Source organism: Cygnus olor, chromosome Z (assembly GCF_009769625.2).
Source record: "Cygnus olor isolate bCygOlo1 chromosome Z, bCygOlo1.pri.v2, whole genome shotgun sequence".
Taxonomy (NCBI): Eukaryota; Metazoa; Chordata; class Aves; order Anseriformes; family Anatidae; genus Cygnus; species Cygnus olor.
The window spans coordinates 37,332,698-37,359,854 of NC_049198.1; the positions used below are offsets into that span (position 1 = coordinate 37,332,698).

At 38.5% G+C, this 27,157-nt stretch overlaps 2 protein-coding genes across 2 annotated transcripts; both read left to right on the forward strand.

Annotated features, from left to right (window-relative positions):
- Positions 1–524: 524 nt before the first annotated feature.
- On the forward strand, positions 525–21,390 carry CARNMT1 (carnosine N-methyltransferase 1). The gene is made up of 8 exons (XM_040540001.1): positions 525–880; positions 3,970–4,165; positions 5,181–5,344; positions 11,224–11,364; positions 15,406–15,584; positions 17,339–17,452; positions 18,311–18,414; positions 18,707–21,390. Exons 1-8 carry the CDS (start codon positions 540–542, stop codon positions 18,806–18,808), a joined length of 1,341 nt encoding a protein of 446 aa, XP_040395935.1. The 5' UTR covers positions 525–539; the 3' UTR covers positions 18,809–21,390.
- Positions 21,391–21,750: 360 nt separating this feature from the next.
- Positions 21,751–26,989, forward strand: CZH9orf40 (chromosome Z C9orf40 homolog). The gene is made up of 2 exons (XM_040540002.1): positions 21,751–22,121; positions 25,677–26,989. Exons 1-2 carry the CDS (start codon positions 21,792–21,794, stop codon positions 25,833–25,835), a joined length of 489 nt encoding a protein of 162 aa, XP_040395936.1. The 5' UTR covers positions 21,751–21,791; the 3' UTR covers positions 25,836–26,989.
- Positions 26,990–27,157: the final 168 nt, after the last annotated feature.

Genomic DNA, 27,157 nt, shown 5'->3' on the forward strand with positions numbered 1-27,157 from the left:
GCTGTCCCCCTGCAGCCCACGGGTCCCACATGGAGCAGATCTCCACGCTGCAGCCCCCCCGTGGAGGAGCCCCCGGTGGAGCAGGTGGATGTGGCCTGGAGGAGGCTGCGGCCCATGGAGAGCCCCCGCAGGAGCAGGCCCCGGGCCGGAGCTGCAGCCCGTGGAGAGGAGCCCACGCAGGAGCAGGGGTCTGGGGGGAGCTGCTGCCCGTGGGGGACCCGTGCTGGAGCAGTTTGCTCCTGGGGGAGGGATGGACCCCCTGCTACGGAGCCGTGTGGCAGCAGTGCTCCGAGAGCACGGAGTGCCCGTGCCAAACCCCTCCCCCCCAGACAAACGGCGGGCCCCTCCCTGTAGTGCTGGGCGGCACCGCCCGCCGGCAGCACCACGCCTGCGCCAGCCGCCGCGCCCCTCCTCTCCCCTCCTGTCACGGCGCCGCGCACGCTCTCGCGATACTCCCCCTGGGCCGGCGCTCGCCGCGGGGCCGCCCCTCGCCGGAAGCGAGCGCCCGTGCGCGACCGTTGCGGGCGGGCGGCGGGGGGATGTCGGCCGCGTGCGCCGTGTCCCGCAAAGCGCAGCCGGCGCTGCCGCCGCCGCCGCCCCGGGGAGAGAGGGACCCGCCCGCCAAGGCTATGCGCAGGGGGCTGCGGCGGGGCCACGAGGAGGAGCGCGAGCAGCTGCCGTGGCCGGCGGAGGGCGCGGGCGGCGGGGGCGGCGAGCGGCAGGCCGAGCGGGCGGCCGAGCGCGGCGACGAGCGGCGGCGGCGGCAGCCGCACGAGCCCAGAGCGCTGGCGGCGGCGGCCCGGGCGGAGGAGGAGGCGGAGGAGGAGCGCATGGAGCGGGAGCACTTCCGCAGGATCATCAACGCCTTCCGATACTACGGGTAACCGGCACCGCGGGGGTGCTGCGGGCGGACCCCCTACCCCACCGACCGGCCCGGCCCTCGCGTCCGTGGGTTCGCGCAGAGCCGTCCCGGGGGCTTTGTCGGCGACAGGGCTTAACGTTTAAACAAACACGCGGCAAAACGCCTGGAGCGAGGGTCCGGAAGGTCGCCTCGTCTCAGATAAAACGCCAAAACGGTTTGTGAAGCGTTCAGAAGGGCCCTGCCCTCAAAGAGGCGAAAAGGATGCTTTCCTCACTGGAGAAATTTCCGAAAGATTTGTTAATTTGTACGGCAGATGAGCCCTCGTAATAGGGCTAATGGATGCCATTTTCTAATAAGCTTAGCTCTCTAAACGTTTGAAAAACGTGTTTTTTTTTTCAGTCAAAAAAAAAAAAAGGGGGGTTCATTGGGCCTTTAGGAATGAGATAAAAGTCGGAAATAACCAACTTCAGTGAAGGGATAACAACGCATTCCAATGACAGAGAAAAGGGGTGGGACTGGCTGAAAAAGTCCACTCGTCTTTAGTATTTTGGTAAACCCAAATGTTACTTTAGGCTTTAGAAGTAGATTTAGGACGTAGCTATGCTGCATATTGTATACTCCTGCTGACAGACCCTGTCACCTGAGTCATTATTATGCACTGAACTGCTTTTTGTTGATGTCAGACAAGCATACCCAGAACTTTTAAGTGACAGTTAGGTTTTTCGGATGAGTAAGCGACATTTTAAGTATTTTTTTTGCTTATTATTTCTGTATCATGGATTTTTTTGTTTTCCAGGATTTATGTTTGAGCAGGAGGTTGGACTGGATGACACCTTGGATTTTTTCTCTGTACAGAATTCTCTAATAACAGACAGCTGTCATTTACTGATGTCAGTGATGTAACTGTATCTTCTGGCCTCAGAAAGCAGGAACATCCCTGTCAACCTCATGCTCAAGTTATGATTCTGGGTTGCTTTTGAATCCTTCAATTTCAGTAGGAAAGTGTAATGAAAGGATATGACTCAAATTCTACTGTAGGAATTGAATAAATTCTGCTTCAGAGAAATAAATCTGACTTTAAGTGGAATTACATATGTTGGTAGTTAAAAATTATTTGTGTGGAAGCACCCGTATGAACAAGGCAAAAACACGTTTTCATTTCAGTCCCGATTAAGGTTAGCAGACATACGGACCTAAATTAATCCCATGTAGTTCTTCTGATTTCCGTGAATTATTCATTCTGCTAACAGGTGTCAACTCATCATTAAAAGGATGGAGAATGATTCAAAGGACATTACTGACAAAGCATCCAACAGATGTTGATAATGAGACATGTTTTATATAGAGGATCAGTTTATTTTTCTTACTGATCTTTTCTACTTTATTTTTTAAATGTCACTTAAACCCTGTGTATATATTAAAATGAACACTTTCAGTAGTATAAATGAAATGTTGGAAACGTTAACTGGTCAAATTTCCAGTCCGAGGTTGCAACTAAAATCATAGCAGCTACACCTGTTGTGGGCAGCTGAGCCCCACACAGTGGCTTGCTCACTCTCCCACAGCATAATTGAGAAAAGAGAGGAAGGGGTAAAAGAGAGAAAACTCATGGGTTGAGATGCAGACAGTTAATAGGTAAAGCAAAAGCTGTGTAACCATGCAAAGCAAAATAAACAATGCATTCATGACTTCCCATGACCAGAGAGATGTTTACCCATTTCCAGGAAAGCGGAGCTTCGTCACATGTAATAGCTACTGGGGAAGGCAGGTGCTATAACTGTGAATACCTCCCTTTCCTCCTCCTTTTACCCAACTTTCATTGCTGACCATAGCATCATATGGTAGGGGATATCCCTTTGGCCAGTCTGGGCCAGCTGTCCTGGTTGTGTCCCCTCCAAGCTTCTTGTGTACCTCTAGCCTCCTCACTGGTAGGGCAGCATGAGAAAGAAAGCCGTGATGCAAACAAGCAACAGCTAAAACATCTGTGTGTTATCAACACTGTTTTGGTGACAAATCCAAGATATAGCGCTATATGAGCTGCTGTAGGGAAAATTAACTCTAACCCAGTCAAAAGCAAGTCAGTACCTTGCAGTCTCTGATTGCTAGTTCTCAACTCTACAGCAGTACGATGACATGAAAGTTTGAGAAACTGCAAGATGGCTTAACTCAATAAAATGATTTGCTCCTGCCAAAAGGGGCAATCTCCCTTGACCTGGCATCACAGCCTCTCCCTCCCAGAGTTGCTATGACCCTGTGCTTAGCCAGCTTGACTTACTAAACTGTCAGAAATCAAATAGAGCTATCCTATAGAGCTCTCTTCACAGTTAGCAAGTCAAACCAGCTTTATGGCAGGCCTGATGAATGCCAGAACTGTCACATGGTGTTAAACTTAAACTGTTCAGGTTAGGAGAAGGAAGAGAAAGGAAAGGGAAGAAAAAAATAATAATAATAAATCCTCTTTCTCTTGGCAGCAGCTTAACCTTTTTTTGTGAAATTGTTACTTTGGGAAAAGGAAGAGTTATGTTTAGCTCATATTAGTTACATCAAATTCACAGTACTCATACTTGTGGGAATATGTTGTTAAGGTAGTTTAGTATCTTAGTTGGCATACCAGAACTGTGTCGACATCTAGTCTTCACTTTTATGGCTCCTTCAGAAGCAATTGATTTTGAGGATACCTATTCTTACTCCGTAACCAGCTCTTGTTATTCCAAAGGTTACCACATAATTCAGCTGCTTCATTCAATTTAAATTGGATTTGGGAAACATTATAGCTATTTTTGGTTGTTCATTAAATTTTGTTAATCCATATATTAAGGTAGTGATCACCTGTGCTAGCAAGGGTGATGGGATGGTAAGAATAAAATAATGGCCATCCTAAACTGTAAGATGTTAAAATGATAATGATGTAGAACTAGTGCTTAAAACAAACATTTTGCCTAAAAATTTCCTGAAAACTTGTTCTTTAATAAGCAGTTCATTGTCTGTAAATTTTCTAAGTTTAAATAAATTAATAACTCTAACCGGTGTAGCTTAGAATGAATTACTTGCTCTTGGTGCATTTATTTCTGCTGATTTCTAAAGACCTTAAACTTTTTGCTTTTTAGAACGAATATGCGTGAACGAGTGAACAGAACAGAGAGGCAGTTTAAATCTCTCCCAGCTAACCAACAGTGTCTTCTTCCTCAATTCCTTCCTCACCTTGACAAGATTCGGAAATGCATCGATCATAATCAAGAAATACTACATACCATTGTGAATGACTGCGTTCATATGTTTGAAAACAAAGAATATGGAGAAGACGTATGTTAAAATGGACTTTTTCATACTACAAAATTAAATTCTGTATGCCTTGGGATTTTCTACATTTGTTTATCATGCCTTTAGATCTCCAGCTTTCTTAACTTTTGCCCTCTTTGCTTTCTCCTCTGTGAATTCCTGACTGCTTACATTTTCTTACTCTTATCTTAAACATCTTGTAGAGCTGATGTTAAGAAAACAATGTTGTTAGTATTTGTAGTTCCTCTTACAAAAACTAATTGTGAATTTGGCAAATGACAGTAATCACTGATTTATTTATTTTTTTAAGAAAAACAAAACAAACCCTTTTTTTGCTCCAGGGTTCTAGCTCTACCCTAGTTACATTTTAAAGTTAATATTTCAGTTAACTATGTACAGCATAAATGGCATTCTCTGTTTTTCTGTAGGTTCTTTTATGTTATGGCGTCCTAAATCAGTTACAGTTTTAGTTAGGCCAAATATTCTGAATGTTATCACCTGTAAAACTTTTTAACTATTTATCTGCTTTTTCAGTGTGGCATCTATATAAAAAAAAATAATTTGCATTCAGGGTTAAAAGAGTGGCAGAGATGGAAACTGAAGTCCTTTTTGGTATCTACAGGCAAGGTACAGTAATGGGCAGCTCTGGTGTGAGCTTCTCAGTGCTGCCTCATTAGTACCTAAAGAGATCATCATCTCAGGGTAAGCAGTTCAGCCTTTGCGCTAGCTAAACCCTGGTCCTTTCATGAATAAGGACTACGAGCTGTGCTCTGCTGTGCCATACTATTTATTGCTTTTGTGATGTGGAAGAACCTACTCTCTTGGGTGCCTCACTGAGACCACCAAACTCGATTCATTTAGTGTTCTAGTCTGGATATAAGCACTGGCCTCAGAAGTGAAAGACTTCTTTGTCAGCTAAAACTCTCAACAGCCGTTACAGCATGACATTTGTCTGTTTATGATTTACTTTTTATTCTTCAAGGCTAAGGATATTTGATGCATTTTTCCATTAACTTTTTTTTTCCCCCACTTTAATCAGGGAAGAGGGAAGATTACACCAGCTTCAACGTTTGATATGGATAAATTGAAATCCACCTTGAAACAATTTGTGAGAGACTGGAGCGAAGAGGGAAAGCCTGAGAGAGATTCCTGCTACCAGCCAATCATTAGTGAAATTGTAAAGAACTTTCCAAAAGAAAGATGGTAATAGTGTTTAAGATTCTTTTTTTTTTTTTTTTTAATGTGGGCATACACTGTTGCACAAATCTAAGAAAGTTTTTATGGAGTAATGAAAAGTTTGAATTTAAAGGTATAGAAATTGCTGTGAATGTGGAATTTACTGTTTAATCAAGAGAGTTTGTTCTTAATAGAACATATTGAAAAGAGCAAGATCTTAAACTTCACAAATAGTAAGCCAGGATTTTTTTTTTCCTGTGGCTTGATACAACTGATTGTATTCTGTTCACTTTTCAAGTAATAGACCTTAGAAGGTCATGAAGTTAATTCAGTTGTGCTCAGTGAGGTCGTGTTTGCAGGTTAGTAGATTCTCAGTGTGCATGCTGCAGATCACAGAATCATGGAATCATAGAATATCCCAAGCTGGAAGGGACCCATAAGGATCATCAAGTCCAACTCCTGGCTCCACACAGGTCTACCCAAAATTTCAGACCATGTGACTAAGCGCACAGTCCAAAAGCTGCTTAAATTCAGACAGGCTTGATAAAGGGAAAGGCACTTGTGACAGCAGCAAGTATGAGAATTGCACTTTGTCCTGGAAGGTGAAAGGAGGGAAGAAGTGTTGTAACCTCCTATATAGTTTTGTTACAGTTATGTATTTCTAGCCTTAGTTTCAAACAGAAGTTACCAGTTTTATAAAAACTGCTGCACTTGTTTCGGCACCTTTGTAACTGTGTTGGCATGTTTTTTTAAAAAAAAAAAAACAGAAAGCAATGCACACTGCCTAAATAGTAATGTGTGGTTTCTTTTACATAAATTTAAGTAGAAGTGTGCTGGTGGAAGCTAGGAAGAAACAGCTGCTGTAAGAATTGCGTAGTTAAGGATTCTGCTATTTAGCCAGAAAGTACATTTCAGTTTAAACTTGTAATGGTAAAATTTGTTAACTTTGTATTTATAAAATATAATAGGCCAGAACTAAGCTTTTGATTTAGCTGGCTGTTAATTGTGGATATTCTTTCTCAGAGGTCACTAATAACGCAGTTGTACCAAGTTACGTACTTTACACCAGCTATTGTTTAGTTTTCACTTAGCGATAGCAGAACATGAAGTGGAATCTGGTATGATCAAATGGCAACACCAGGCAGATTGCTTGGTTTCTCTTTTGCTTTTGGCTACCTTATTTCAGGGTGGATGTATCACTTCAGATATTTCATGTGAGCTTCCTGTAATTGTGTTGGCACTTGGTAATCAAAGCAGATTTGCCTGGATGTATCTTGCAGTGAAAAAGATGGAGAACAAATACTTTAGAGAGACTGTCCCTACAGTCAATCTCTTGTTTTTTTTAATGGCTTCATTGGACTTGTATATTCTGCTTCTGGTCAACATCATTTGTATTGGTTCCTTACGCTAGAGTTATATGAAAAAGGAATATAAATTTTTGAAACTGTCCAAATATGATTTGCTTCATGCATGTAGGTGTTGTGTAGTTGCTATTCTCTGCAAGTCTCGCCTGCTTCAGTTCTGTTGATAGGCAATGGAAGTGGTAAGGTGCTTTATATGCTTGCTCTTCTGGGATGTGGAAGAGATGTGAGCAGTGGTTGAAAGCAGCTGTAAATTTGAACACTCTTTTGAGTAGGAATTACTGTTATCTTTTGTTTCAGTCCAGTCCTCTGACAAGACTGTCATCTAAAACTAAAATCAGAAGGTAAAAGCTGTTTCTGCCTTTTGTTCCTCTTCAGAAGTAATTCCTTCTTTCTGCTTAGTACAGAAAATGTTACTAGCATCAACAACGCAGTTTGAAGTGAAGTTCCATTAGATAAAACTCTTCCTGAAGAAGCAGTAGATTTCCTGCATTAATTATGTTGGAATTTCATCATACGTTTCAGCTCGCAGAATTATCTGCCTTTTAATGAACCCATCTGAATTTCTTAGACCTGAATGAACTATAATCACTGTTTTCTGTAGGAGAAAATAGTAAAACATTTTTATTTCTTGATGGAATGTGATTGTTAAAGTGTTTTTATGGGGAAACATAAAGTTGAAAATCTAAGTAAGCATCCTCCTTTTTGGCATCGCCTTTGTTTTTTTTTTTTCTGCTGTTAACATTTCTACTTATTTGAAAGGACATTATGATCCAATTTCTTGTCAGAAAGGAACCAAAGAAATGGTTAACCTTTAAATTAGAAGATTAATTTCCATGGCTTAGGTATTTTCTCCAAGCTTCTATTCATTAAATTGGCCTCTGAAACCAGCTGTAACTTGAAATTTAAATGTATTTTCTAGTTCAGCAGTTTAGTTTATTTTCAAGATACTGTCAGGACAGCTCAGAAGTGTGGCCAGTGTTTAGTTTCCTGTTAATTTGGGGAAATTAATTTAATTTTAATTCTTAGTCCTAAGGGCTTTTTGCATGCACTCTGACACAATTTAGTGACTTTAAAGCTTCTGCTTTATACAATTTTATTTAACATAAAATACATCTGTCCACCTAGGGTTTTTAATCCAGATCTGTGATTTAGCTGAAACTTTGCTTTAAACATTGGATTTAAGAGCAAGTGTTATCTTCAGTGTTACTCCAGTCCACTGATGCATGTAAATCCACTGAAGTCTGTGGAAGTGTGTAAGCCTAAACTAACAACTTTGAAGAAGAGTTGCTTTTCAAGTGATTTTACTTTTTAGCTAACTTCATTATTCAGTATGTTATTTGAAAAGGAGTTGTATTTAAAAAAAACACTCTGAAATTAGACTACAGTAAAAGAGTGAAAAATACTGAGAACTGGATGTGTTCACTGTCTAAATTTACAAATATTGCAGATAAGACACCAGTGAAGAATGAGTCTGAATCCCACAGTGTGATTCTTTGCCAGTGTTTCCATCGACCTTCTCTCTACAGGCTGTATATTTCTGATCCCTTCTTATCATTAGATAACATTGAATTTCAGTGTTTCTTATGAAAAAGGTTTCTGTTTGCACATGCTAATTTTTTTTTTTGCTTAACCTCAGTTTACTGCTTCAACACCACCTTTTTGTTTTGTTAAAGTGCAATTGACCTCTTTTTAACATATATAGTTTTCCCCTTAAAAATGATACCCAGTTTAAATCTTCATTAATAGCATTGAACTTTTAAAAACTGATGATATATCACACTGCAAAATGCAGTACAATAATCACATGAGAGATTGTAGTTGTTTCCAGTATTTGTCCTCTATCTGAGAGGTTGCTGCAGGATCAATAGTTGATCCAAGCAGTCCAATGTTAGACCTCTTCCTCGTCTGTCAGCCCCACATCCCAGTAGGTTAGCAATAGTTCTCTCTTAGTACCCCACAGGTTTTTAAGCATGTTAGGTACCCATTTTATGTTTCTGACCAGTACCACACTTGTGTTTTAGAAAGCCTGCTACTGCTTGCTAGTTCAAGGCTAGTTTGACTGTGGATCACTGTTGGTTGTTACTATCAGTTATCACAGTCTGGGGTTATGTCTTTTTATGATCTGTGCTGTTGCTGCAATTGCATATCTACCATAGGAAGGCAGGTTTTTCTTGCTTCTTTAGTTGTCTTACGACTATTCAGCCGTTAAGAAAATTGTTTCCATGCAGTTAAATATTTAGTGTTAGTGGTTTAAAAATAGTATAGGGCATTGGAGTGTTCCTACTACCATTGGTTTCATGCCTTCTTTTTTTTTTTTTTTTAATTCATCACAGTTTGTCACTAGTAATTCCATTTAAATCTTGATTAACAAAAGGTATTTGAGCACTTTTTTGATATCAGAACACTTTCGATGCTCACTATTTTTTAAATATGAGTTTGATGTATACCTAATTTACTGGATGAGAGATCAAAAAAATGCTCTTGAACTGTTTTGGAATACTAATGTCAATGCTCTTGGACTCAGATTTTATGGTTTTTTTTTTGTGTTCTGTATACTGAAATGAAGTTGGTGGCCAGCATCAGTCGCTAGCAATTGATGCAAAGACTACAGGTAGAAATTAAATTAGACTTTACTCCCTTAATAAAAGTGCAAAGGAAAGTGCAGTTAAAATCAACTATTTTCTAGAGAGGGAATTTGGGAAACTAGTTCAGAAATGCAAAAACTTTATATTATTTAAAAAAGGAAAAAAGGTACAGGTAAATTGCTTGGAATTAAAAATCAGCTTACTTGTCTGTTTGGGGCTATATCTTTGGAGGAATATTTTTTTGGATGAATAAATAAATGTTGAATTATAAGCTGTAATTACGCCTGTACAACACTTTTCATTAGGTTGTTTTAAGAAAAAATGCCTTTTTTGATTAATGGAATATATTCTTGGAAGTGGCGTAAGACTTCATAGCTAGCGTATGGTTAGCTTTAGGTTTTTCATCTAGGAGAGAGGTGAGGAGAATTGTTACTTCACAGAAGTACTCTAAAATAATAGCAAAGTCTTGGCTTCCTGTTTCTCGATAATTAGAAAACAAAATATCTGTATGTATACTGGAATGAAAATCAGGAATGAAAGGATACATGATTTTTCAGTTTGGAAGGATTCACTGGTTACATGATTAAGCTGTACACCAAAAGGCACTGTTAAAACTGCTTCGTTAGTTTGTGCGGCCTTTAGACAAGGATAGTACTTACTCCTGTGTTAGGGTCATCACATTCATATACTGCTTTTTAGAATTTACGTACCTCCCAGACTCATCTTCGTGATTACGCAGCATACAAGGTCTTTTGAACCCTTTCTGGCATCCTGAATTTTTAAATAGTAAGAGGCTTTGTATTTTGCTTTCTTCATCGTATTCTTTGAAATGTTTATTGTGGCTTCCTTCACATACTTGCATATATACGTACATGTATGTTTGTCTTTGAAGGTAACATGCAAAAGAGAAGGTGAACTAGTGTTTTTGGTATATGAAATTAAAAAGTCTTTTTTCAGGACTGAAACTGGAAAATGATTTTTAGATGGCGTATCTTTTCAGCTTTGTGTGAGAGTGTTTTTGATTCAGTAGTGCAGGTTTGATTGCGTTGTGATGCAAATATACCGATTAGAATATGTGTGTACTGCATTTCTGCCTGGAGGAGGAAAAGGTTTTAGATTCTTAGTTCTTCTATTTATTAGCTATTGGACTTGGAAGATGGGAGGGGGTTTTCTAAATCTCTTGGTAACCACACAGTGCTGGACATCTTCCAGTATTCTTCAGATGATGTCTAGTTACAGGAAATGTATAGTCTAGTCTAGTATAGTCTAGTATATAGTATAGTCTAGTATAGTCTAGTCTAGAAAATAGATGTCTAGTTACAGGAAAGAGGTAGAGAGCTGTGTTGTACTTTGGTTTAGGAAATCCTGTGTCACTGGATTGGAGTTGGTGAACAGCATTCACCAGTTGGTGAACTGTATTGACTGGAGTGGAGTTGGTGAAGAGCACATTTAACACCCTTAGTTGCTGAGAAGGTAGCTACTTGTAAGTTTGCAGTCTGATTTGCTCATCAGATCATGGAAGTTTTGCTGACGTCAAAATGCTTGTTTATTTTTCAATGCAATGTTAAGAAGATTTCCATAATATTTAGGAGCTATCAGTGGGCACCACAGAAAAAGAAATGGTGATATATAATCATGGTCTTCCTTCCTGCAATTCACTTAGGCGATTGTTTTAGTTTGATAACTAAAAGTTTTCAAAAGAAGTATTTTGTTTTGTAATTATGCACTTTATTCAATAAGGGTTGCTTATGTTCTTTTGTGTCATTTTCTGTGAGTTATTTTGACTGTAAATTAACTGATCTGACATGAACTAGCTCCATTTGCCTTTAAGAAGTAAAATCATACAGGAAATATTTATAATATCTAAATATATGGGAAAAATGTTTGACTGAGCCTCTGTAAGTTTTATTAAGAAGTATCAGATAAAGATTTAACTGTTGTTTTTGTTCTGTTGCAGGGATTTCTCCAAAGTCAATATCCTGGTACCTGGTGCTGGGCTAGGTAGATTGGCGTGGGAAATAGCTAGGCTCGGTTATGCTTGCCAAGGAAACGAATGGAGCCTCTTTATGCTCTTTTCTTCTAACTTTGTACTCAACAGGTACATAGCTTATGTTTTACTTTCTGGTCAAAACTTACAGGTATGAATGAGTGAGGCAAAATTATAAATGAGAAAGTTGAATAAATAAAACTCAAAAGAATAGGTTTGTAATTCATAACACAGGATGCAAGCAACCATTTTTTAGAATGTCTTGATGAAAATAATCAGTGGGATAATTGGGTGAAGAGAAACGTATCTGAGTTAAATGGGTAAGTCATTAAGATTACATCAGGGAGCATGGGTTTTAAGTTATGAAACTTAAAATGTCTGGATTCTATCACAGATTTCCTGTGTAATCTTGAGTGTTACGGTTTTTATTTCACGTCTGTTTCTGAAAGAAAAAGCACACCTATCTCACAGGTTTCAAATAGGGACTAACTATGCATGATATTTAGTTGTGGTGTTTAGTAGCAGAGGAAACCTCTTACAATGTCACGTTCCATACTGAGATCGTAGACACTGTTTCTAAATGAAAAACTGCTATGCAAACATAGCTTCGTAAGCAAGTTCTGTTGCTGGACAACAGCTAAAATGTTACAGTTAATAGTTGTACAATTATACTAATGCTATAAATTTGAATTAATAAATTTCACTACGTAGGCTTAATCTGAAGTACATTTTAGTGTTTGGTTTTCTGTCACTTGCAATGGAAATTACTTATAAGGAGCTTTTTAGAGAAGAAACAAGGCACTGAATATAATTGTTCCTCTAAGATTGAGGGTAGGAAGTCTGGATATATGAAAGAGGACTGGGTTTTGTTGTATTCCTGGTGAGTTTGTAGCCAGTTCAGAGACCAAGTATACAGTTTGCTGATTCTTCAATCTGAATCTCTTCTCTGATGAAAACACCTGAACTTGTATTCTATATTGTCATGATATTTTGAGCCCTGTTTGTAGACAGTGATTGTCCTCCACAGACTGTGATGATACCAAATTTGTTATAGCTTACTCTTCAAAGAAAAAAAGGGGGGGGGGGGGCTGGCGGCAAACACTGTTTCTTGTCTGTTGCACATCTGGTTAAAACAGTGGTAGTCACTGCAATGAAAATAGCTAGTTGCTAAGAATATATTTACTCTTTTTTTCTTACATTATTCTCAAATGACTGTCATCTGCAGTTGTATGTTACAGCTGAGCTGATTTAATACCTTGCAGCTACTGAAAGAAATTCACGTCGTCCTCCTCCTCCTACCTAGCTTTACAGCCCTTTTGGCTCTTAGCTCTATAGAGTGTTTGAAGCAATACAAAGTGGTATAAAATTATCCATTTACCATGCTTAGGAGCACCAGTGAGCTGTCATATTGGTTCAAACCTATGACATGTTTTTCATCTACCTTAAATATGGCATGTTCATATGTGGAATTCTTCTGGAAGTATATTTAGTTTGCAATAGTAGTAATTCTTAACATCTGACACTTATGTGATATTTACTATTTATATAAAATACACACCCTTTTGCTAAATATGTGTCTTAAACTTGCTAACAGTATTAGTTTTTATACAGCCAAACTGAGTTTTGCTCAGCTTCTGTAATCTTCACCTTTGCTGGGTGAGTTGTCGGTTACAAGTTTTCTTATTAGCATGAAAGAGAATACAGATAACTGCTAAGCTGACTAAATTCCAGTCATTTCAGTTGATTCCTTTCTGCCAGATGTGATCAGGGTCTTTGCATTAACTAGCTGATCAGATGTCTGCTAGGAAGTTTTTAGGGACATTGGAGAACTTGGTTCTGGTCTTAATTGTCTGTTCCTAGTTAGCCTTCTGAAATGGATGTGTTTGCCTTCCTGAAACTGGAAGAAACAGCAATGGTCAGTATGAGCTGAACATAATAGTTAAGGATGGGTAAGAAGAATCTTGAAAAATTTGCAGATTAGCCTTTAACTACAATCTAAATTTAATTAAGTTTTGTTTTCAGTTGATAAAATTGAGGATTTTGCTATTGTATGCTTACGGTTTGAATCTGCGTTCTTCCTCTGTCTGACCTTAGTTTATTTTTGGGAAAACAAAATACTGCCTTGAATATCAAGCCAACTTCTACAGTGGACTTCTAGACGTGATACAGCAGCTTAAGTCTTCTGTATGAAGAGTGATAACAGCTGATTTTTAACATATATACAAAACTTAATTCTCTGAAGTTGTGAGATTTTCTCACTGTGGATGAGATTTCATAGCATTGTACATAGAAAGTGCATCAATGCCTTACAGTGGTCACTATTGGTGATTGGTCAATAGTGGTGAATATTTGAAATAAATTGTATCTATTGCATGTCCATGAATGCCTTAGAATGAAAACAGTTCAAGATTTTATTTTGAAATCAGTGGTTGAAAGTAAGATTGGACCTAGCCATCTTTTGCAGAGCAGTATTTTTAGACTGAATGTTGCACAGTAAAAATTACCTGCCCCTACTTGGAAAGAAACAAAATGCATCATAGTCTTAGTTAAAGCTGTTAACTTCAGTAACACCTTGTGTTGAAAGGATGGAATTTTAAAGGACTGCAGTACTTAGCTGAAGTGCAAAGGAGAGTTTTCAAGCATGACTATGGACAGGGATTTGTGTCTTATATTAAATTGATACTTCCTTATGAAACTATTGGGAAGTCTGCATGAAAATACTTAGTGCTGAAAAAAAATACTGGGAGGTGTGTTTTCCCTTATAGCTCAGGAACATTTTCCTTTCTGAGTTACTTATACCTCATCTTTACCTTGCTTTTTGGAAAATTTCATTGTTACATAAAAATATTCTGAGGTTAATACAAATTGACTGTGAGCCCATGGAGAATGCTGAAATAGTTAATGCAGTTGGCCAACTTTTTTTTTTTGTCAACCAAACCAGAAATGTCTTTAAGAAAATGGTGCCCATGTTATCAGGGCTTTATGCCTAATTGTTTTCTTTGATTGACTGCATAAATCTGATATTTATATATCTATTATGTGTGGAAACAGTTAATGAGCTCTGTATACTGCTGCTCATAACACAGGAGTTCTGTGGTTTTTTATTGATAAAATTAAATATGACATCATGGAGCAAGTAAGACCTTTTATTTCAAAGTCTTTGCCACAGATGTTTCCTATCTACCAGCCTAGAGTGCATTTTCTATAACATGGTAAGACTGCTTCCAATACAAAGATATTTGTGTTTTTTATGGGACAGATGTGTCCTTTGTTCTCTCTGAATATTTAGCTATGTGTGTGTAACATGTAAGTGAGCTTGACTGCAAAATTCAGTGATGCACAGGGAAAGAAAAATTCTTCATTTTTTAAATTAAATTCTGATTTTGCAGGACTGTGGGAAAAGTTTATTTCTATGCTTTTATGCTACTATCACTTTCAAAAATAGATATTCACTTAATTGGTCATGTCAACCCGCAAATTCTGTTTTACAGCATACTTAGCATATGCTTATAGCATAACTGCAACACTCCAGATACTACTAACTTAGTGACATCTAGCACAAAGCTATTACACTTTGCAAAATAGGATTATTATTTTTAAAATTTAAACGCATGCTTTCAGTTAGCATCTGAAAAATGCTTTTTTGTTTTCAAAACCCATATGGCTATGGTTCAGAAAAGCCAGAAAAGCCAGATTAGAACCAGTGTTGCCAAGGAAAGTGAAAATAAGCATGGTACTAATGTTGCTCTTTTTTGAACAGGAAAAAAAAAGGCTTAGCTTTACTACATATACCAAATCACAAATTTCATTAATTCCAAGGAAGGAATCTTACTAGTTTTCAGTGGAAAATATGATAAAAATGGTAAAAAGGAGAAAAGAAAAAGAGAACAAAAGGTAGTTACTGTGTCATGCCAACTGTGTGGCACCAACTTGTGGTTGTGTGTCAGACTGGCGTTCTGTTCTGTTCATAAATTGATGAACTGTCTGAAATGTTATGAACTAGGTAAGTGCTTTAGAAAACCTCTAGCTTTAGAGACGTGTTTTTTTCATCAGTAAAACAACAATGCATGTTGAAAGTTTGTCACCTGCATTTCTAGATAATACGTAAGTAATTCATTGAAACTGAATTGTTCTCGTTTCTATATTTTGCAGATGTTCTGAAGTTAACTCATGTAAGCTTTATCCCTGGATTCATCAGTTTAGCAATAACAGAAGATCTGCTGATCAGATACGTCCAATTTATTTCCCTGATGTTGATCCTCACAGTCTTCCTTCTGGTTCAAACTTCTCTATGACGGCAGGGGATTTTCAAGAAATTTACTCTGAGTGCAGTGAGTAAAAGCATCCTTTAGATCCGTGTAGCTTTATCTTCAGAGTATTTGTTATGGGGCAGTTAAGAAATCATTATAAATAGAATAGAACTGTATGTACAAGCATTAAGGAAGAAGCGCTAGGTGTAGCAAGATTTGTTTTATTCCAAATCAGCTTTTTCTTTCTTTTTGATTATTAAAAAAAAAAAGACATCCTAACATAACAGATGGTTGTTGCAGTCATCTCTTTCAGAAAAAGACAACATGGGAGTATTTAGGAAAAATTTACTTGGTTTAGAAAAATGGTGTTTCAAAGAACAATATAATGAGTCCATTTTCTTCTTCAGTGTAAAACATATAAAGACGAGTATTTCGTATTGATTCGTTTTCTATTGTAAAAGCAAATAGATACTTATTGGATATACATATAAGCATTATGTATAAGTATATATACTTGTAATACTTAATAGTATTTCAGAGAAGTGGTATGGGGTTGATAAGGAGCAAAGATTGAAATTTACGTTAGTACAAATACCAATATTTTTTCTTGTGATATCAGGTTAGTTGTGCTGTCCTCATTGCAGCTTCTGTGACTAACCTCTTATTGGATTAACCTGCAGATGACCTTATTTAATACTTCCTCTACCAGTTACATATTCAAGATTTAATCAAAGATAGCAATTACCCACTTCTTTTGTATGTATATTAACACTTCCAGAGTTGGTAGAGTAAATAATAAGAAAACATGAAGTAAGCTTATATAGTAAGCTTAAATAGCTTTTACTATTCTTTTCCTCACACAGTATTGGATTATCTCTTAGTATATCTGTTTTCTGGCTTCAGCTCTCCATCCTTTTTATTCCTATAGCAGTTTTTCACCAGAATAAAATAGTTTTTAATCAACCTTTTTTTTGCATAGGTAGCCTTCCAGGTATTTTCTTGCAGGTTGCCTTCCTTACAGTTGTCTGCTTTTGTGAAGATGTGGTCTTATATTACAGTATCTATTGCTGTAAATAAATCGAGATTTTTATTTTTTTTAATATTTCAGAAGTTTAAAATTTACAAATTCAGGTGTACTTTTAGAGACAGACAGGGACACTGATGCTTTAAAAGGTAGTTCTTGAAAGATCCTGCTTGCTAAATTTTGCTAATAAATAATAAATGGAGAAATATGCGCATGTTTTAAAGCTATGTGATTTGTGGAAGTACAGCCTAGTGTACAGGCTAGTATTCTCCTAGATATTAATATATCTAGAAAGGCCCAAAATCACTGGATATTTTTGCATTTGTATTTTAACAGTTTGGTAATGAGGTTCTTAGGACAGGTGAGTGAGTAATGGAATGCTTGGGTTTTCATTTATATAAAACATGTTATAATGTTACAACACTCTCAGACAAGGTCTGATTTTTGGGTGGTCCCTCGTAGGTCCATTCTGACTTCGGATGTTATATGATTCTTATATTTTACAGTATATGAATGAATTACAAAATGCATAATTAATGAATATGTGTGTATGATATTCTAGAAGTTGTGTGTGTATATATATGTATGTAGACTGCAGAAGTCTAAGCTGAAATGTCTTTAGCATAGAACAAAACGTTTCACACTTAGTTTCTTATAAACTAAAGTTTACTTGTAAACTGAATGAAAAGTGTTCAACTGTTATATTAGTTAAAGGAAATCCTGTGTGTGTAAACAAACATTAGTGTTAAATGAAGAATTTTTACAGAGGAAGAGACAATTTTAATCTATACAATCTGTTCTTCTTGCACAGATACTTGGGACTGCATAGCAACTTGCTTTTTCATCGATACGGCACATAATGTTATCGATTATATTGATACTATATGGAAAATACTAAAGCCTGGAGGAATATGGATAAATGTAGGCAAGTGTGACCAACCTTTCTTCTTGCAACCCCTGACTTCCGTTTGCTCACATTTTGCTCACAAGTACTAGGCATCCAGTACTTGAAAGTAGTAGTGGAATGAACATGTCTGTATTGAAGACTCTGTGGAGCTAAAAACATATGGCTTCAAAATTATCTCAGATAAGATAATACTGTGTTCAGCATGTGTCCAAATGTTTGTTAGTCAAAAACAAGTCAACACATGATGTTAAATAGAGAAGTAGTGTAGTGTCCTGTATTCTTCTTGCTATTTTCCTAGGAAAATAAAACTTGTTCTGCCTGTAGAGATCCTTGAATTTTTTTCTTAGTCAGTTATCTAATTAATTCTCCGAAGTAGAAGGTTTGGGAATGAGATTTATGGATGCCCTAGTTTGAAAGAATACAAACTTAAATTATTAGGTCTCCCATGGTGAGGGACTAGGAGACAAAACTCAGACATTTGTGTAGTATGACAGAGAGAGACATTTGTATAGTTTGTATGGTAGAAACTCGTCAGTCACTGATCAGTCATAGTGAGCGTAGCTCTTGAGTAGACCACAGCTGTCCTGCCTTCTCTTTTGTATGGACAGCAATGGTGCTAGAAGGGAGGAAAGTTTAGGATACAGAAAACACAGTTTGGTGGCATAGGAGACTTCATTCTTGAATAAGCAGTTGAACTATTTGGTTTTAATTTTGCCCCGATTCTGAAATTTTTTATAAGAATTATACTTGAGTAATAGCAGCATGTTTGAATTTAGTGAGTCTGGGTATTAGCATTCTTCATGCTTTCAGCATGTGCTTTTGATTTTAAAGAAGTTTGTCTTTTTATAGCGTTTTCATTGTATCTCTGTACTGTAGGTCCTCTACTTTACCACTTTGAAAACTTGGCAAATGAGCTTTCTATAGAATTAAGCTACGAGGATATAAAAAATGTTATACTGCAGTATGGATTCCATATAGAGGTAAGAAGATACAGTTCGGACTAAGTACTATTTGTAGAGACCGGTCAAACTCCTTCAATAATTTTTTACCTTAAAGTTAGTTCAAGCTAATGCCACAGACTAATAACTTTTAGGAGAGGTAAATGTGTGTAATTGTGTTGCAAATTTACATTCATCATTTGTTGAAAAGTGTATATAGATGGACTTAAAAATCAGTGGGTAGTAAATATATAGCATTTTCTTTCATACTAAGAGAAACTTGTATAGTGCTTGAAGAGAGGGTGTTTTGAAAACTTGAGCTTTTTTTTTCCAGGTGGAAAAAGAATCTGTACTGTCAACTTACACTGTGAATGAACTCTCCATGATGAAATACTACTATGAATGTGTGTTGTTTGTGGTGAGAAAACCAGAATAGGAGTGGTTTAAATAGGTTAGTCAGAAAAAAAATGTTGGCTTGAATGCTAGAATCAAAAGGAAAATGGACTGAGTGATGTGATGTCTGGACACAACCTCAAATCAGTGGTGCCTTCTTATTCCTAATAGGATTTAGATAGTGTCTATTTTCTTAATATCTATGTTGCTATCCAGACATGTACTATGCCATGCATATTTATACTATAGTGAAAATGGAGGAGGAAATGTTTGCATACACTGTCTTTATGCTTTGGAATGAATTTAAAAATGAAAACGTTTTCTTGGGTATAAAACTTAATGTTCACCAGGATCGGGCTAGTTTTCTGTATCTGCTGCCTCGTTTTTCTCAGACCCATAGTGATTTCCTTTTTTCTCTGTCTGGAGGTACTTAATGTACTTTCTGTGTCATGTTTAGAAAAGTATTTTTAAACATACATTTAAAATTACAAAATCTGAAATGGTCGAAAAGTGATAATGATTCTGGACAGATATAATAACCAACAGAACTGTTACAGTGTTCTCTGTAGAACAAAAAATAGGAAGGAAGTAGACTATTGTTAAAAATTCTAATTTTGGCCTGTACCAGTGTTAACAGTTTTATTGACACACAGAATTGGTAGGCAGTTTGAAATACTCTGTGAAAGTGGAGAACCGAGTGAAGAAGAGCAGCATGTAACAGGAAAGCAGTATACTACCCTCAGTTCAGGAATAAACCAGTTCTGATTAGTCTCTTAGTGTTGAAATTGAAATATTGGATGATTTGCAGTCTTAAAATTCATTGATTTTTGAGTCACCCACTTCCTGCTTAAGCCAAAGTTTTAAAGGTGTAACTAACAGAAAGCTCTTCTCTTTCTTAAAGATAATAACAAAGCTGAGTTATCCATGCCATATATCTTGTGACAGAAAAAAATCCTTCTTTCTCAAAGGAAAAAAAAAGTTACTAGTGAAAAATAATGTACTGTAACCTCATGGCTTCATTATCTTAGTCAGCATATGCAGGACAATTGGCAGACAATTTCCTTGTAGCTTTAGGCACTTTACCCATGCTACCCTGGCTTACTTCTTGGTTCCTTATCCTAATTTTTTTTCTGGCTAACGAGGCTTTGGTGGATATTTATCCTGGCTGAATCTTCATACAAGAAAAGCTGAATCTTCTGTCGCTCAAGTTACATAAATGAGAAAACATTAATAATTACTGTACTGAGAGGAAGTGTCATGGTAGCCATTTGTTTTCCTAATGTGTTGGTTAATTTCAGTACCAACCTTCATCCTTACTCAGAACTTTCTTTAAAATGTAAGAAGCTTGTAGTAAGGAATCAAGGCTGTTTTTAGTATTTGGACGTAATAGCACTGGACAATAACTTGTTTAAATGCTTTCCATTATTTCTAGTCCCTTTTTGCAGGATGATGTCATAATCACTTTAATAGTTCCATTATTAACTAATGGATTTTTCCTATTAAGGCCGGACATTTGTGCCTTCATTTCTAAGCCGAAAGTTTGCATGGAGGAAAAACACAACTTTTTTTTTTTTTTTTTTTTAATACTTTCAACACTGCATATGAAAGAGAGTGACCTTGGATGTTCCAATACTATGCCTCTTTCTGCTCAGAATCCTTATTGAGAGCAAAGGCTTCTGGACTACAGAAGTTTTCAGTTAGAGCTTTACTTAAACAAACTATCTCTTCTTCCTACGCTGTACCACCAAGATTTAACTTCATTAATCAACCCTGCTCAAGAACGATGTTTAAAGCTGAAACACGGCTATCACAAGTAGATTAAAAGAAAAACCCTTGAGCACCTTTAAAAGAAAGAAAGAAAAAGTCTTCAGTTACTTTCATTTTCTTATTGTACTATTTACTCTGTTTAATGAATGGACTTCAATTTCTGGTGATGCTTTACCTTCATTTTGACTTTTTTTTTCCCTTAGATAAAATGTGATTAGTATTTTATTTGGTTTTCCTTGAATATGTTCTTTGAAATCAGACAAAGTTAGATGAATGTTGATTATGCAGTTGTTGAGTAGCTACACCTGTAATATTGCCCAATTTCTGCCTCTTAACCAGTCTTTAGTTACACTTGAAGTGTGGTGTTTTTTACAACTAAGCAACTGAACTCTTGCATTCTGGTTGAATGTCGGTGTCCTTTGTTCTGTCGGTTTTTTTCTTTGCAACAGCACATTGTCACAAGTGCCATTTTTTCATTGGTTTAGGAAATGTTTTTATTTACTTTTGTCATGTATATAGTGATGTGCTTCTATTTCTCGCTTGGAAAATGCCAATTTTCCCCCATTGTTTTCCTTCTATGTATAACAGCTGCATTAACAGTTGGAAGCCGAATAATGTTGTAAGTTGTATGAGTTAGTGTTTTACCTGCGGTCCTATTTATGAGTTCTTACAATTCATCATTTGTGTTTTATTGATGGGGATAATTGTGTGTTATTCAATGTGATCAAACTCTTCCTCAGTTGTGTACGCAGGGGAGAAAAACGCTTAAGCTGTTTGTCAGCAGGAGCCGAGACAATTTAGGTCACTATTAAACTGTACGTGGTATTGAGTGTAAAATAAAACGCTGCGTAACCTTCAGCGTTATTAATTCTTTGCGGGGAGTAAGTTTGACATGTTGAGTGTGTTTTTATTCATATGAGGCTCAGGAGGGTAAGAGGGGGAAGCCTGGGGCCTTCGCTTGCTGTTTGTGACGTGGCCAACGGCCGGACGGGACGTTTCGCTCCGAAGCACCACGCGCTGGGGCCGTTGCCTCCCGGGGGGCGGGGCGCAGCAGCCGGGCGGAAGCGCCGCGTGAAGCCGCGGGGGCGGGGCCTGTGAGGTACCGCCCGCCCTTGGGCGTCACCGCGCGCTCCTCCTCGCGGCGCCGCCGGCGGGCAGCGAGGGGTGCGCGCATGCGCTCTGCCCGCGCGGCGGCAGCGGGGGCGGCGGTGCGTGCGCGGCTGGGGGACGCGCGTGCCGCGGCGGCGCCGGTGCCGCCGATGGCCAAGCGCGGCGCGGAGCCGTTGGTGTGTCACGTGCCCTGCAAGCGCGTCCTGCGCGAGCCGCCGCCCCCGCCCCGCGCGGCCGAGAGGCGCCCCCGGGCCGAGGCGGCCGCTGCCGGCCCCGCCGCCGCCAAGCGGAAGCTGGAGGAGGCCGAGGCGCCGCCGGGCAAGCGGCACGGGCTGCGGGGCGGCGGGCCCCCCGCCGAGCAGGGCGGGGACGCGGCCACGGCCACGGGGCGGCGGCGGCGGCGGGGGGCGTCGGAGGCGCAGGACGGGCGGACGGCGGAGGGAGGCAGCGGCCGGGGCAAGGAGGCGGCGGGCGACGAGGTAACGGGGCGGCGGCGGCGGCCTCTGGCGGCGGCCGGTGGTCGCAGCGCCTGGGTTTTAATTTTCTCCTCCTTTTCCCCCCGTTCCGCGAAGCGAAGGGGCGGGCGCCTCTCGCTGTTTTCGTGCTGGCTGTCCGGGGACGCCTGCAGCAGTGTGCTCCGCCTTCGGTCACACCCCCCCGGTAACCGGGGAGCCCCGGGGCTCGGCCTTCAGCAGCCGCAACCCGAGCTGCCGCCTGACGGCAACCGCCCCGTGAGCGGCATAGCCCGGGGAGCTGCCTAAGGATCAGGCTGATCAGCGAGTACACCGCCGGGTTACAAAGTTTCTGGTTCGTGTAGCACAGCACGCGTTCTTACCCCCGGCCTCGACACTGCTCTACGCAGCGGGCTAGAAAATACCGAGAAAGTTCTAGTCGTGCAAAAGTAGAATGCTGAGGCTAAATACCATGCCTGTATAGAGGGCTGACGCACGTAAACTCACCCCTCACCTTTGTTTGCCTTCCCAATACAAGAGGAGTACTTGATCCAGTAATTTTGCAGTGGCAGAAAGTCTGATCAGGTCAGGACTAATCCATCTCATCTAATCTGACCAGGACTTCAAACTAGCTTGACACCCTAGTTTTGAGGAGGTTGGTCGTTTGACGGCATAGCACCTCTTTAAGATTTGTGGCTGTCTTTTGTCAGGCTTTTCCCTCCCCCCCCCCCTTTTTTTTTATTATTTACTGGATTGTAGAACTAAGGCACGAAGGAATTGAGGAAAAAAAAGTCATAAAAATTAAACATCCCTTTTAGGCTGTTCCTTTTAAATACAAGCTCATCTTTTTGGAAAAGAAGACGACAAGCCTCTTCTGAAGCAAGCAAATTAAACTACTTGAACAAAGTTGTACAGGAGAGTTTTATTCCATCACAGATATGATTATGAATTATGTACTTAACCCTGGTTCGGGTTATGAGGTATAGTTATGTAAGCTGTAGGTGTGGTAGGAAGGCAGTAAGGAAGACTATGTGAGTTTCCACACAGTAAAAAGAAAGGGAATACTTCCTGAAATAATTCTGTCAGACTTCTTTACATATACTTTTATATTTCTCCATGTAAAATATTTTTATAGGGCTGTGTTTTTAACAGTTTGCTTCCCTAAGTAAAGTATTGTTCGGAAAGGTCTCTCTCACACTCTGTCATGGTTAATGGCAGGCAAGCAGTGTTTCTTTAATCTTCTGCATGTCCAGCCTGTATATTCTGAAACTTTCACAAAGATAAATACTTCTTATGATGATTTTTGCACTTTTCTGAAAACACAGCTGTAGGTTGCCATTATTCCTTGCTGTTTTCTGGCGTGTGTAATTTGTTACAGTAATTACCATGGTCAGGATGCTGTTAATTTCACACTGCTTTTGTTAAAGGTGATTAGAGTTAAATTGGCCATAGAAGAAATGCTATGTGAGTTATATTTGCACGGATACTTGCAAATATTTGCAACCAAATTTGGGAAATTAACTGCTTAAATATTAAACAATTAAATTCATTAAAGCTGAGCTTTTATATCTCTGAGCTTGTTATCTACCTACCTAGCTAGATTTTTTTCTCAAAACATGTTTTAAAAGATATTTAGGTGAACGGCAGTATTTAATGGTTTCTTTTGTATCTTATATATTAAGGTTGAATGTTTGCTCCTGTCTCCTGTACTCCTTTGGCTTGTTCATTTTCACACTGAATCTTGCTGGAAAACAGAAATAAAATGAATGCTGCTCTGGAGTCTTGAGTACTCATGAGATTAATCCCATATGTGGTCTGAGTCCAAAATGAGAGACTGCATATCTTTGTGGTTATGAGGTTTTACGTTATGTCTTTGAAACAAAAATTCTGTCATTACCCAGTGCATACGAAACAGCTAGCCCAGAGGTATTCTGACTTCAAGTACTTGGCTCTCACAATGTGAGAGGTAACGCCGTATTAACTACTTACATGTAAAGTGGAGAATTCAGATTCAACATGGGGAGAGCAACAGGTCCTGGAATGGCGTTGCTGGTGGTTGTTTTCAAGGAAGATTTTGATTATTGTTTGTTGTTAATACTGTGCAGTATAAAAAGTTCAATTTACAATAACATATATGTGTGCAGCTACTTTTAGTTTGGTTTTCCTCCAGTTTTCATATCTTGTTACCATGGCACGTTTATTGGTTTTGGTCTCAATTCCAATTAATTGGAACTTCAGTTCTTTAATCTTCTGTGAAGACAATATGTTCTTTGTTAGCAAATTAATATGTTAGGAGGAGAACTCTACAGGCATACAATCATCCTGTTGCTGTGATCTGTCTTCACGTTTCAAACCTGTTTTAATACTACAGGCCTTTAATGCAGGTTTTGATGGTAAAAACAGGCTACCTACTACAACAAGCTATAGTTCATGATAGGTTTGTGTCGCAATGAATAGAAAAATGTTTCTTTAGATTGAAAGTATGATGAGTTTATGTATTATTTATTTATTATTAAGGAAAAAAAGTACATTCTAGTAGCTGAGAAGGGTTAGGGCCAATTCTTACTGGGATTTTTTTAACATTGCTTTTTTTTCTTATTCAATTGCAGAATCAGCAGACAAAGCATGAACTTGTTCAGGAGCCATGCCAAAACCGTTATGCCAGTGTAGTCATTAAAACTGCTTTTTTTTGGTAACTGTTTGTGCTGAGACGCTGAAGTAAAATGTTTAATAATTCCAATTGCATGCTAGGAAAAATGCAAACCAATATTATATAGAATTGCATTATTTTAGGTCTGTGGCAGCATTCATTGTTTCTATACACCAGGAGAAGGTACATGCTCAAGACCTAAAGAACAGCTTGAAAACTCCTCTTTACAGTTTTTACATTGATCACTTCTATAGACACATGCACAGATTGGTCACACAGTCTATAAACTTTATTCCTTGTTTAACTCGTGGCGTACAGTTATAAGCAAACTGTGGTTCCCAACAGAGATTTAAAAAAAAAAAAAAAGTTGTGTTGGAGCCTTATACCTTCTGAGTAGTATAGTAGATAAGTGTATATTCCTCACAGGTTTTTCTTGTGTGACTTAACAGTTCCTAAACTTTCTCATCCCTGGCCCCTAAAGAGATCTTGCGTTTGTTTGTTTGTTTGTTTTTTCCAGTGTATAATTGAGTACAAAATGTAGATACAGAAAAGAAGACATAGAATGAGGTAGAATAGTTAAATATGTTATTCTAAATACCAGCTTCTAAATGTGCATGAAATTTCTATCCCATTGTGAGAAGAAAAAGCAGCGAACAAATTCTGTGTGTGAAGTACAATAATTGTGTGCGTTTTTCAGTGTCATTCTAAGCTAAGATTTCCAGTTGAACAAATGGTTGGAGTTACAGAGGTGATTCCAAGAAATGATACGGTAGTTCTTAGCAACAATATCTGAAAGGACAAAATTATGAGATTTTCTACAGTACTTCCCTTAAAAATAGCTAATGTTTTTTTCTTTTTATGTTTTTGTTTTCTAATAAGGTGATACACGTTAAAGTTTTGTTGCCTTTTTGTTTATTTGTCTCTTTTCAAAGCAAGAAGAAGAATTCTGTCAATATAACTCATTCCTGTATTGGAGAACACCGTTGCCTGCCGTTGATCTGTCTGATATTCAGAACCTAGATGGAGAGACTACACCTGCAGATAAAACTCCTTCAAGGACGGATACCATGGAGACTGAAATGGAGACCTGATCAGTTGTGCATCTACTTGCAGAAAGCTTGTTTCTGTCTGGATTCAGTATTTTCTGCGTGGGAGAAAAATCAAAGTGCTTCTGTCTTTTTGAAGAAACAGTGTTATGTTAGTCTGCAAAGGCAAGTCTGGGTTGTCTAAGTTGGTGGAATAATCACTGTTAGGTACTCACCGATAAGCTGGCTGGAGACCTGAGTCTACCTATCCTTTGTGGAGGAGGCTATGTTTGTCTAGTGAGAATGCCTGAAATCATGGCAGCCAGCTAAAGGACAGCTACAGAACATTAGAAATTCTGGGTGTGATTGTAAGAAAAGGTTGGGTAAGTTACATATGGAAGGGAAATGGAAAATCATTTTGCTCATCCTGAACAAAAAGTGTAACTATGGTACCTGAATGTGAAATACTTATCATGTGAATTTATCATAAAGCACACAAACTGTTGTGGTTTGTAGTGTGTTTTTTTTTTAATGTAATAGTTAAGCCAAAAAATAAAAGTCCACCAAAACCAGACAAAACATTCCCTTTTCTATGCAAACCAAAAATGAGTGTGTTGGGGATGAGAAAGGAAAAGGGGATCTCTTCTTCGATAAGCTGTCAGTGTTCTGAACGTTGTTTCACATTCTTCTTGTGATCACTCAAAGCAGTGGCAGCTAGCTTCCAAGTTTTTGGTCCATTCTTAAGTTAATGTTTTTCCCTATGCTTTGTGACATACTATTTGGTAAAGTTGAAATGGCAGCTGCATGCACGATGTCATGAAAAGTTAATGCAATATAAAATTACCACATACACTTTGTCAGATCTGACTGAGGTTTATTTTTTCCAGAGACTATGGATCTGCAAAAAACTTTTTTTACAGGAGGAGTTCGATGAATTAGTGCTTTTTGTTGTGAAATATGAAGTTACTGCTTATCCTTTTGTTTAATTTATTTACAGGTTAAAAAACAATTAGAAATACCTGTCTTCAATAATAGATTGAAATTTAAAGTTGTATTGGCAGAGTGTCAGACTTTGCAAATGTGGTTTGTCTGTAGTTATAGCTGACGCCATATTTTTACTGGAGTCATCTTTGAATAAGAAAACTTCCGTTTTTTAATTTTATTTTTAATAATGTATTTGTTAAAATGTCAATAAAGTTTTGCCTGTGTGTATTTGAAAACTTTGGATCTGTTACTGCTTGAAGTTTCGGATTTTTTCTTAAGGTTATTCCTGCTGTAGTTTTGTTCTGTTAGGACTTTTTACTTAAAATAGTCAACTTGACAGCCTTCTTCATAAACATTTCAAAACTTTTTCTTCAGTATTTGTACTGTAAAGTACCTAATTTTTT

Coding starts and splice junctions, on each gene's coding strand:
- CZH9orf40 (XM_040540002.1), top strand. CDS start 21,792: ATGGCCAAGCGCGGCGCGGAGCCGTTGGTGTGTCACGTGCCCTGCAAG. Junction 22,122..25,676: donor AGGAGGCGGCGGGCGACGAG/GTAACGGGGCGG, acceptor CTCTTTTCAAAG/CAAGAAGAAGAATTCTGTCA.
- CARNMT1 (XM_040540001.1), top strand. CDS start 540: ATGTCGGCCGCGTGCGCCGTGTCCCGCAAAGCGCAGCCGGCGCTGCCG. Junction 5,345..11,223: donor AACTTTCCAAAAGAAAGATG/GTAATAGTGTTT, acceptor GTTCTGTTGCAG/GGATTTCTCCAAAGTCAATA. Junction 18,415..18,706: donor AGTATGGATTCCATATAGAG/GTAAGAAGATAC, acceptor TTTTTTTTCCAG/GTGGAAAAAGAATCTGTACT.